Source organism: Syngnathus typhle, linkage group LG18 (genome assembly GCF_033458585.1).
Source record: "Syngnathus typhle isolate RoL2023-S1 ecotype Sweden linkage group LG18, RoL_Styp_1.0, whole genome shotgun sequence".
Classification (NCBI taxonomy): Eukaryota; Metazoa; Chordata; class Actinopteri; order Syngnathiformes; family Syngnathidae; genus Syngnathus; species Syngnathus typhle.
Window position 1 is genome coordinate 1,392,469 of NC_083755.1, and position 12,702 is coordinate 1,405,170.

The 12,702-nt window shown below is 46.5% G+C and overlaps 1 protein-coding gene across 5 annotated transcripts in view; it reads right to left on the reverse strand.

Moving 5' to 3' along the window:
* Positions 1–12,702, reverse strand: part of f3a (coagulation factor IIIa) — a 79,475-nt gene that overhangs the window by 21,672 nt on the left and 45,101 nt on the right. For 4 of the 5 annotated variants that reach the window (XM_061304792.1, XM_061304791.1, XM_061304790.1 and 1 more), the window contains exons 5-6: positions 6,998–7,179; positions 6,734–6,899 (exon numbers count right to left, since the gene is read on the reverse strand). In XM_061304792.1, the coding sequence (XP_061160776.1) occupies positions 6,734–6,899; positions 6,998–7,179 (348 nt within the window). Of the gene's footprint in view, positions 1–3,781; positions 3,947–6,733; positions 6,900–6,997; positions 7,180–12,702 lie in introns of all 5 variants that reach the window. The other variant, XR_009718781.1, reaches the window with a different exon arrangement.

The window sequence follows — 12,702 nt, forward strand, 5'->3', positions numbered from 1 at the left end:
ATCTGGGATCATGTTCTTTCGGTCAAAACTTAACTCTTCTTAACTTTATCCCATTGTCTCTTCCCTGTCCCCCTCCTGTATGTCTTTGCCTTGTTCGCTGTAAGAGTCTATGGGTTTTTAAAAAGCTCTATACAAATTTAATGAATTATTAATTATTATTATTAAAAGTTACAGCCCGTGACCACAGGTGAGGATTGGAACATAGATCGACTGGTAGATCAAGAGCTTTACCTTTCGGCTTGGCTTCATCTTCACCACAATAGACAAATACAGTCCGCATCACAGTAGACGCCGATCAACCTGTTAATCTCCCGCTCCATTGTACAAGCTACTTGGACTCCTCCATCTGGGGTAGGATCTCATACTCGACCCGCAGAGGGAATGCCATCCTTGCCAGAGGACAATGGTCTCAGATTTAGAGTTGCTAAATTTTATCCCAACCGTTTCACACTTGGCTGTGAACCGCTTCAGAGAGAGTTGGAGATCACGGCTTGAAGAAGCCAACAGCACCACATTATCAGCAAAAAGCAGAGATGTGATAATTATGTCACCAAATCGGACATCCTTAATGCCTCGGCTGAGCCTAGAAATACTGTCCACAAAAGTTATTATGAACAGAATCGGCGACAAAGGGCCGCCTTGGCGAAGTCCAACCCTTACTGGAAATTAATTTGACGTACCGGCATGTCAACCAAATGCTGACATCTGTGATACAGGGTACTGAACCGCATGCCAGTCCAGCACCCCTGTCCAGCCAGCACTCCAGCGTTCCAAGTCCCCTATCCCTCAAATCAATAAAGTCTTCCTCGTGCGGCATTTGGCTGTCCTGTCTTGTCTGTCACACAATCCCTTTCAGGCATGTTAACTTGTTACCAATATGCTCGTGTGTTATTTGTTAGAATATAACACTGTGTTGAAACAAAACTAAATGTACAATAAGTTTCTTCAAACACTATTTTGTTAGTTTGAGTGAAGAGCTAAATGTTTTGAACTTACCGTTTTTTTCCGTGTATAATCCGCCCACATGTATAATACGCACCCTACAAATGGCATGGTGATACTGAAAAAAAGCCTGTACCCATGTATAATACGCACCCAAATGTTTTTTTTTTGTTTGTTTGTTTGTTTTAAGTTCCAATGATCGTCACACACGCAGGGAGGCAATGGGTCCCATTATTATAGTCTTTGGTATGGTCTTAACTAGGCTGGATGTATTTTTTTTGTTGGCGTTGATTTCTCCGACTGCCCGTAAAGGCACCGCCGCGATCAGTGCGGACATGTGAAAAAGGCGTGCGGACATGTGAAAAAGGCGGCTCTGTATGGGAGAGAAGTTGAAGAGGAATAAAAACACCCTTGGAAACCAAAACTTGCCCCTCGTCGTGACTCGGAGCCGCAACAAATGTTTCGGATTTGTGTAGGGTACATTGTGACAGCAAACGAGCAGGTGATCGAGCAAGCGTCTGATACGAGAGCATTGCGTTCTTATGGAGCGTGTTTGAAGTGAACAGCAGAGACGAAAGGAACAAGGCAAAGTGTTGTGAAATAAAATATTACCTGTAATACGCATTTTGTTATTTGCTGATTGAAACTGCTAATTAAACTGTGAATTGAAACTAATAGGAAGAAAACAACTCTCGCTCTTTATATAGCTGACGTGTCTTGCGCATCCGTTCTGCGCATCGGATCCATAGTGCGCATGCGCAGTGATACTGCCTCTGTATGACGTCCGGTCCGCGATGGAGATTAAAAAACAAACAATATTTGACAATAACACACCATCAAGGATTGCACCATCGCATCAAACGATGTGTCATCAATTATGAATTTTACTGACTAAGTGTGTTGGGCAGGATGGCTGAATGCGATGCGCGATTGACAACAAACAAGTAGAAAGGTGATTTCAAGTTTTATTTCGAGGGAGATTTGTCATGTCTCGTCCCCAGTTTTGCTATGTGTCTAGGTTGCCATAGTTTCTGTTCGCTTCGCCCCTCCCTTCCTGTGTCACCTCAATCAATGTAACGTCTTTTGTATTTAAGTCCTGTCTGCCCCTCGCTCACCGTCGGATCATTGCATGTGTTACTGTCATGATGTCTGTTTGGTTTCTGTTCCTGTCTTTGGTAATGTCACCCTGTCTTTTTGTTCCACGACTTTGTCGGTCAGTCCTGTTGTTGGTTTTGTTGTACCATGATTATCTTGAAAAAAAAAAAAAAAAAAAAAAAAAGAATAAATTAAAAAAAATTGTACCCATGTATAATGCGCACCCCTGATTTTAGGACAATAAATTAGTTAAATTTTGCGCATTATACACGGAAAAAAACGGTAACTCTATTGACTACATCTCAAATGTTGACCCCTAAAGCAGATAACATTTTCAAGTACCGTATTTTCCGCCCTATAAGGCGCACCTAAAAACCAAATTTTTTATCAAAAGTCGACAGTGCCCCTTATAGTCCGGTACGCCTTATATATGGATCAATTGATGAATTTGTTGATCCATACTGGTTGTACACAGTAGTACCAATGCGTTAGATCGAACTTTAGCCAGTTCTGATCATTTTATAGGAGATCGTTTGAGAAACGCGATTGTTTACACTTTGCTGAGGCTCATGGGAGATTGCGAGCTGAGGCTCATGGGATTTTGCAGATGGCTAATGCTATAATGATAGCTGCTTTAGAAGCTATTTCATGTCAAAATAGGCTGCTCTGTTAATGTTTCGAGTAAATCTACGGATTGATATGGAAGGGAAACATAGGTAAGCAGTACCAATGTGTTAGATCGAACTTTAGTCAGTTCCGATCATTTTATAGGAGATCATTTGAGAAACGCGATTGTTTACAGAGGGCTCGTTGGTTATTGGCTAGTGGGTGCATACCGCAACCCTAGTCAACGTCAGTTTGTTGCAGTAAAGCTTCTATATTTTGCGCCTTATAGTCCGGTGCGCCTTATATATGGACAAAGAGGTGGCGTGCTGGTCCATTGTGTTGAAGAGAGAGCTGAGCCAAAAGACAAAGCTCTCAATTTACCGGTCGATCTACGCCCTCCTATGGTCACAAGCCATGGGTCGTGACCTAAAGAACAAGATTCTTACAGATGGCCGAAATGAGTTTCCTCCGTAGGGTGTCTGGGCTCTCTCTTAGAGAAAGGATGAGAAGCTCGGTCATCCGGTAGAGACTCGGAGTAGACCCGCTGCTCTTCCATGTTGAGAGGAGCCAGATGGGGTGGCTCGGGCATCTCCTCAGGATGCCTCCTGGACGCCTCCTGGGGAGGTTTTCCTGGCATGTCCCACCCGCAGGAGATCCCGTGGACGACCCAAGACACGCTGGAGAGACTATGTCTCTCAGCTGGCCTGGGAACGCTTAGGATCCCCCGGGAGGAGCTGGACAAAGTGGTTGGTGAGAGGGAAGTCTGGGAGTCCCTCCTAAAGCTGCTGCCGCCGCGACCCGACCCCAGATAGGCGGAAGAGGAGGGATGGATGTCTGCCAACACCTGTGGCTAGTTATCTCTTTAAAGCAACAAGACATCATGGCATCACAAAGGACAAACATATCACCCCACTCTTAACTGTAGGCCTTCTGGGTGAGGTCCACCACAATATTTCATTTCAGCCTCTGCCAGTCATGAAACATTGAAATTGATAATCGCAAGCCAAAGTAGCGCTCGTCATGCCTGTCTGTTTTCTTTCATCCGTCACCAATGCATTTCGGGAGGCATTTTGTAAATTTAATTGTTCATAAGGTGTTGTGCATTACATTGAAATCAGTAAGGTTTCATTTGACTTACATTTCCCCTGACATCACGTATGGCGTACTCCCTTCAGCGCCGATCCGAAAACAAGGTGCCACACTCGGCTGGCCACATATCAGGGCTGTGGACTCGGTCGTTTTTTTGCACCGAGTCCGAGTCCGGCCTCTTGGCCATGAGTCCGAGTCCGGCTGTCCATTTTTTCTGTTAATTCATGTGACTGCTTAGTCTTTATTCAAGGCTAATTTAGATCAAAATCTAAATAATTACAACTGTTTTGTGATGGCTTTGTCTTTATTAAACACATAAACGAATACAATAAACAGATACTTTCAAGTTTTAATCATTAATTGGCTCAGACATTTATCTAAACACAAATAATTAGTGACGACCCCTTATGTGGAAAGCGAAAAACCCATGTCGTACGGCGTCAGCGCTATGTTGTTTTCAATAAAAACATGAAGAACTCACGTTTGTGTCAGTCAATTTTAATTTTTATAAAGAATTATTCTCATTTGATGCCATCCGCGTTCTGCCATTGAAGCGGGGTGCATTCAAAGACCAGTCGTACAGACGGAAAACTCAATCACTTCACCAAAACGCAACAATATAATTATGTGAGCTCACAATTTTTATCCCCCCTCCCCACCATCTGTCACTTTGCTTGGGACAAAAGGAGCCTTCAGAACTGAAATTTGTCTCAATTATTCATTCAAATCAATTCACTCAAATCATTCTCGTTATGAAAGATTTGATCACAAAACGTTTCCGTCTATACGACTGGTTTTTGAATGCACCCCGCTTCAATGGCAGAACGCAAATGAATTTAAAGACATCAAATGAGAATAATCCTTTATAAAAATTAAAATTGACTGACGCAAACGTGAGTTCATGTTTTTATTGAAAACAACATAGTGCTGACGCCGTACGACGCCGTACGACATCGGTTTTTCGCTATAATTCGGTATAATTCGAGGTAGTCCACGCTCACCCAAAGTTAAGGTTTCATGGGAATATTATTGTCATAATTGTCTGGACCATATATGATAATTGTTTAATGGTAGTTATTGATAGATCTTGAAGATGTCAAGTTATAGGTGCATATAGCACGTTCATTGTAAGAGGGGAAGAGATGTTGTGTATTTTGGGCTAACTCAAATTCCGTAGTAGAAAAACCCCGGAAGTGGGATGGGCATTCTGTGTTTTTGTGGTACGCCCTGTAAACGCACTGTGAGTAAGGAATAAAGCAGTTATCATTCACGTCGTTGTCCGACCTATTCTTGCTATCTAAGAACCTGGAAAATAGTAAGGATATAACATATATCACGGGTCATTACGACGAGTTTGGTGGAGTTTTTACTGCTTCTTCCAACTCCTACCGCGCTGACTGTAACCTGACACTCTCTGGCTGCGTCTTGCCTCTTTTTTTTTTTTATTGTCGGACTCGGTGGACTCGGCCAAAATCAGCACTGAGTCCGAGTCCGGCAAAAATGACCGAATCCGACCGAGTCCCCGAGTCCAAACCGAGTCCACAGCCCTGCCACATATCACTGGAAGTCCCTGTGCTCCAAATACAACTTTTTTCTCTTTGGTATGGCACTGTGAGTGGCTGCCTCCCAGCAGTGTTCTCTCTTTTCCTCTTTATTTCCTTCTTTTCTCCTTTTTCTTTCTGTCTTTTTGTCCATTCGGCAATGCTGGTGCCTTCTACCGCATTTCGGTATCTCTTCGGATATTTATTTATTTATTTTTCTTCCTGGGACCGGGATCATCGGTCGAGACCAGCATAACTCTACGACGGCTTCCTGCTTATCCGGCCAGTGATGACCGGGTCCCTCGCCTTGGCCTTGCAGCCGCAACCCCTGTGGGGAGTCCGCTCCCTCGTGCTCGTCGGAACCAACGACTTTCGCCGTGCTAGCCCCGTGGTGATCATCTGCACGTGCCCCGACTGGGTGCCCAGGACGCTGCTCACACGTTTGCCTGCTTTCTGATGTTTTCACCGATTCACGATCACGATCCATTGAACTGGACTGCCCTTACACCTGTTTATGGACCCCGTGGAGGCTATTTTGTGTGTTTTGGAGTGTTCTCTTGTATTGAGTGGTGCTGGTTGGCCGCTGTTACTTTTTTTTCCTTTGTCTTTTAGCTTTGATTTGCTTTGATGGCTTTTATCTTGTGCACTTTCTGACTTTCTTTGTGGCGCCGTTGTGTGGCAGCCTTATGAGAGCCTATTGAGTTGCGCTCGTGCAATCTGTGTGTCTTTTGTATACCCACTGTGGTATGGATACTGCTGGGGCCTGAATTTCCCCACCCCTGGGGATCAATAAATATTCAATCAATCAATCAATCAATCAACCAACCAACCAATCAGTCAATCAATCAATCAATCAATCAATCAATCGATCAATCACTCAATCAATCAATCAACATTTCAACAAACCAACCTCCGGAGGTTGTCTTGCAGTTATGTATGTATAATTGAGGCACAAAGCAGACTGGCAGAGCGACGACGCACACTGGCTGGACTGGCAGCGCAACATACATTGCTGCATTTCCTGCCCTGGCTGGATGGACTGTGAGCGGGCAGCCGCAAGGTGTTTCTATGCTACATGGTCGCCGGCTGGGCGACACGGCTGGGAGGTGGCTAGCGGACTGAGGGGCTTGGAGCAAGAGTTCTTCATTCATTCACTGATACACTGCCTATGCTGTTCAGGGCATTCAGGTAATTCTAACGAAATCTGGTATTTTAACAGTAGCTTGCACACTTTGTCAACCGATATTTTATTTCTTGTGCATTACATTTCAAACCATTGCTCTCTATATAGCAGTTCAAGGATAGTTAGACAGTTAAACAGTTACTAGAAGAGACAAACATCTTTGCATGCTGTTTTTATAACCACTATGGCTGTTGAAACAGTGTGAATGCTCCCATTGCGAGACAAATAAATCTAACTGTATCTTATCTTTGGTTGGCAAAACACATCAAACACTTACCCTCAAAGATGGATTGTTTGTCATCATCAGAGCACTGAGTTTGGCTCAATTTTCCTAGCTGTTTATTGCTGCGGCTTGGAATGAAGGCCTGAACGTTAAAACAGTAGCTTTCTCCTTGATCCAGATTAGTCATCTCTATTACATTAGTCTGAGAGATGAACATTTTCTGAAAGCAGAGGGTTAGGAGAGAAATAACAGTTCGCTGATGATAAACCCATCATTCATTTGCAGTTGGCACTGATTTTGATGACGGCTGAAATTTACCTTGCCAGAGCTCTTGTTTTTACGATATGTGACTTTATAATGTAGCTTCTTTAAGAAAATGTCTCTAATGTTCAACTGATGATCATCTTTAAACAATGCGGTAAGTGGGTCAGTCACATACAGCGTAGTCTTCTTTTTGTCGCCGCTCACGTCTAGCTTGAAATCAGGTCTGCCTATATCAGCTGGAAAAAGAGACTGATCAGATGTGGTTTGTTGGCAGAAAGAGTAGTGTTAGCTTTGTTTAATGGCCATCCATCATCCATTTTCTATACCACTTGTCCCAATGGGGGTTGCAAGCAAGCTGGAGCTTATCCCAGCAGTCATCGGGTTGTAGGCGGGGGACACTCTGAACTGATGGCCATCCAATTGCGATGAACAACCATCCGCACTCACACTCACATCTCCAGGCAATTTGGAGTGCTCAATCAGCTTACCATGCATGTTTTTGGGATGTGCCCGGAGAATACCCACGCAGGCACGGGGAGAACATGCAAACTCCACACAGGGAGGGCAGAGTTGTAATTGAACCTGCACCCTCTGAACTGTGAGGCTGATGTGCTCACCAGTGCGACTCTGTGCTGCCTTTTTAATGGCGTAGATGAGGGGTGTCAAACTCTGTACCGGTCCGTGGGTCACTTGGTACCGGGCCGCCAAGCCGCACAGGAAAAAAAAAAATATATATATATATTTTTTTATCGATGATCAATTCATTCTGGTCAAGACGCTCGTCCTGCTCACGTGACATGTTTTCCCAGTCGAGCCCGAAAACCTCGCAAAAATGAGTAAGAATTCATTTTGAAAAATATTTTAAAAAATTGGCAATTCTCTCCAGATTACATCCATCGCTGTGTCTCTCGACACAAGACGCTCGCCTCGGTCACGTGACATGTCACTCCAGTCGAGCCCGCGAGGCAAGCAAAGATGAGCAAGAAATGGAGAGTTTGGAAAGCTTGTTCAGAAAGGGGAAAAAAAGCCCAATGAGAAGACCGAAGAAGAAGAGGCCACCACTTCTAAGAAAAGGAAAGCTGCATTTAAAAGAACATTTCTGGAGTCCTACTTAAAATATGGATTTATCACCACAGGTGACTCTGACGTGCCAAGCGCACTCGGCAAATGTGGCGACAGGCTAGCTAACGAGGCAATGAAGCCTTCAAAACTGCTTCGGCACATGGAGACCAAACATCCTGTATTAAAAGACAAACCTTAACCACTTGCGATATCATTCTCTCCGATTACTCCTCGATGGGACCGGCTTGTTTCTGAGAAATAAGCTCGGTGCTCCCAATAATTCAACGTAATAGTGAGTTATATTTTTATGTGGTTTATATTTGTTTTTATGCCAGTCGTATCCTTTTATTTCATCATATTTTTATATTTACTATAAATATATTATTTATATCAATGTATTATTTATTTATTTAATGGTTGGTCCGCAAAAATATTTCTGACGCATAACCGGTCCGTGGCGCAAAAAAGGTTGGGGACCACTGGGCTACACAACAATCTGATGAATAACTAGTTTTGAAATCAGAGACTAGTAAAAATTGTTCAAATAATTTAAAAAGATGAATGGTAATCAAAATTGATGGCAATAGCTCTATATTTAAAAAGTGAAGACAATTTGTAATTTCAGTAATGACACAAATTCAATACGAAAAATTGTCTTCGTGGGCCACATAAAATGATGTGGCGGGCCGTATCTGGCCTCCAGGCCTTGAGTTTGACACCTATAGCGTAGATTGTCAATTTTTAAGTTTGGACTCAATGTTTAAAAAATGTGATCAACCATTTCCTGGGTGTTGACTGTGATCAGTGAGTGTACAGTGGTACTTCAGCTTATGAACTTACTTGGTTCCGCGATCGTGTTTGTAAATAGAAAAGTGATCCCTCGTTTATCACTGATAATTGGTTCCAAGATCCCTCGGAATAGGTGGAAATCCGCAATGTGGAATCAATATGTTACGATAGCCACACAAGACTTTTACGTATAATAGTATTCTTTAAGACTTTATCATATTTCTTAACACTTTTTAAACATTTTAAAGTTTAACTGACTCTGAGAAACATTCATTAGGGCTTTACCAAAACTCACACTCACAAAAAACTACCGTGAACGTGTCATGGGTCCACTCGCTGTGCTGGCCGGCTGATGCGCCCTCGCGCTAGTCCGTGGGGGTGCGCATATCCAATGCCAAACAGCTGCCCGCTAATCAGTGCTGACCGCTGCTACCTGTGCCCTTGTTACCGGCTGATTAGGGTGTGTAGTTAAAACCCACAAGCTCGTCAGTCTTCTGTGGTTTGTTTGCCTCGATATGTCTGCCACCTGTTTCTGCTATGCTACCTGATTTGTGTTTTCCAGATCCACTGTGCAGCGCGATGCCTGTTTCCTGATTCACTGTGTCGCAAACGCCTGTTTTTATGATCTGCTCTGCCTCGTTTGTAACAAAACTAATGATGCGTCGGTTTGGAAGTCGAAAATTAGTTTGTAAGCTCATGCAAAAAAATTGCGAGGCTCCGGTTGTATCTCAAAAAGTATAGCCGTTCGTAAGTAGAGGTAACACTTTAATTACACAGCCATTAGGCTACCTCAGTAGAGTTTTTTTTGGTTGGTCAGTTGGTTGGTAGATTTTATTCATCATTCATTTCATTCAAGAAACCAAAACAATCTAAAGGGTATAGAAAGAAGCGAAACCTTGTTAAGCATATGCCTTTTTTACATTGCAAAGCATATTACAATAAAAAAATTATCTTATTTTTTGGACTATATGTCGTGCTTTTTTTCATAGTTTGGGTGGGGGGGGCGACTTATACTGAGGAGCGACTTATATGTGAATTTTTTAACAAATTTTCAAAATAAAAAGTGAAACGAACCCCGATGTAGCAAGGGCTTACTGTAATTTGAATTTCAAGTGTCGTCAGCACCACGGCGGGTTTACATAAAGGACGAAGATTTGATCACGGGATCACGAAGATGACAAAAGGCCCCACGTACTACCAGCATCATTAGCGGCTTTGTTTGTAAGTGACACGGAGGATGAAGAGTTTGAAGGATTTAATGATTTGGAGTGACACAGAAGGTTTGAAAAACTATTATGGCTTTTACGCACGCCCGGTCCTACTCTATGGAGCTCTCTTTCACCTCCATGGATAGGAGTTGGGGGCCGGCGCTCGGCCGGGTGGCTGTCCAGGGACGGTGGATGGGGCTCGGACATGGCTTTTACGCACGCCCGGTCCTACTCTACGGAGCTCTCTTTCACCTCCGTGGATGTAAGTCGAGGGCCGACGCTCGGCCGGGTGGCTGTCGAGGGACGGTGGATGGGGCTCGGATATAATAATAATAATAACAATAATAAATTATATTTATAACGCACTTTACATTTGGGGGAATCTCAAAGTGCTACATGGCAGATAAAAAACAAGAAAATAAAACAAGGACAAGTTTAAAACAACTGGACGACAACCAAGATATGAGAGAAATTACGGAAATGCTAAGGTAAAGAGGTGAGTTTTAAGTCCAGTTTTGAAAGAGTCAGTGGATTGGGGTGCTCTTAGGTGGTCGGGGAGGGAGTTCAACAGTGTAGGGGCTGTATGGCAGAAGGCTCGGTCACCCATGGTGCGCAGCTTGGTTTTAGGATCGTGGAGAAGGTGTGAATTGGATGAGCGGAGGCTTCGGGTGGCAGGTTTTGGGGCAAGGAGTTCTTTGAGGTATGGGGGAGCATGTCCGAGGATACTGTCAGGAAGCAAAGGCAGGGCAACCAAGTGCAGCACAATCCTTTATTGCCAAAGGGGAAATGGAACGCCGGACCTGCGGTCGGGCTGGCGTGGCAGAGCACAGCGCGTAGGAGTAGTCGGAGGCAGGCAGGCAGTCGAAGGACGAGCCCGTTGTCAGGACAGGCGGCGAGCAGAAGCGTGGTCGAAAGGCGAGCTGGTTGTCAGGACAGGCGGCGAGCAGAAGCGTGGTCGAAGGGCGAGCTGGTTGTCAGGACAGGCGGCGAGCAGAAGCGTGGTCGAAGGGCACGGAAGCAGGTGGCTACAAAGATCGGTTCGGGGAAAAAAGGCAGGAGTATCACAGGCAGGGTAAGCAGACGAACTGACAACCACTGGCAGAACACCGAGAGGTTAAGTAGGGGACCTAACGAGCTGTAGCAGGTGCTGGTAATTCACAGAGTAGGGCTTGGCTGGAGGTCAGGTGACGCGGAGGCGTGACAGAACCCCCCCCCCAAGGGACGGCTCCCGACGTCCTAAAAAACAGAACCCCGAGCCAGAGCAGGCAGCCCTTCCCCCAAAACGTGCGTCGATCAATAATCCGAGAAGTCCGAGCCAGAACACGTCGACCAAGCCCCATCATCAGGCGGCCTCACCGCCCAGTCCCCCTCTCCAGCCGTGGCATCGGGAGATTCCGACCAGGGGGCCGGGGCGGGAACCGAATGGTTCCCTACCGGGCTACTTTGAGCAGGGAGCCGGTCAGACCATAACTCCCCGCCCACCGGAGTAGAACCCTGCTGCGAACCTCGCAACGGCAGCCGAGTAAGGGCCCGGGCCATACGCCGCGGCTGACGACGAGGCTGGGCCCGCGGCCGCTGTCCCCGGGCTGGTGCAGCGGAGGGCCGAGAGGCAAGGGCACGGGCTGGAGTCGGATAGCGGGTCCGGGGCAGGGACTTGCGACAGGTGGTAGGGGGCAAGAAAACCGTCCCCAAACGGATCCCTGCTTGGCAAGTGCCCTTAGGTCTCTTCTGGCAAGCAGCCACCCAGTGACCCTCACCCCCGCAGTACAGGCAAAGGCTGTCTCTGAGGCGCTCCCTACGCCTCTTTGCCGAGAGAAAGGTGCGGCCGATCTCCATCGGCTCCGGCCAGCTGGGCTGGGTGGGAGGAGTAGTACAACTGTGCTGACTTACTTGGACAGGGTCCCTGGCTGACGACTGGTCAGGCGGGAAAACCGGTGCTCTCCCTGGCACCCGAGGTGTCGGGCTGATGTCACGATGACGGGGGGGCGGAGACACCCTCCTCTTCTCGCGTCGCCTGGACTGGATCCGCCGGTCCACCCGTGCTGCCAGGTCCATGGCCTCTTCCAGGGTCTGAGGGCGCTCGTAGGACACCATTTCGTCCTTGATGTACTCTGCAAGTCCGTGGAGGAAGGTGCCGACGAGAGCCGGGGTGTTCCAGCCGCTACGACGCGCCATCGTCTGGAACCGGATGGCGTACTGGGAGACAGATCTGCTGTTTTGGCGCAGCGTGATGAGTTCCGTGGACGCGTCCTCCGAGGCGGAGCCCAAATCAAACACGCGCAGGATCTCCGTTGCGAAGGCGTCGAATGACGAACAAGCGGGTCCCTGCCGCTCATATTCGGCCGTTCCCCACAGCCACGCCTCGCCCGTCAGGTGAGTAAGAACGAAGCCCACCTTGGCTGGTTCCGTGGCAAATGTGACGGGCTGGAGTTCAAACAAGACACGGCAATTAGTCAGAAAAGCCCGGACATACTTGGGGTCGCCGTCAAACCTCGCGAGGTTACTGAGTCTGGGCTCCGGGACATCCACGAGCTGCCCGGGCGCCGGGGCAGGACAGGGCGTGGACAGGGCTCGTGCAGATTGGTCTGCAGCAGCCAGAGGTACCAAGTCTTTGAGGTCCCTGAGAGCTTCTACCAGTTCCTGGTGGAGCTGATGATGCTGCTGAAGCTGCTGTTGCAGCTGCTGAAGCTGCTGTTGCTG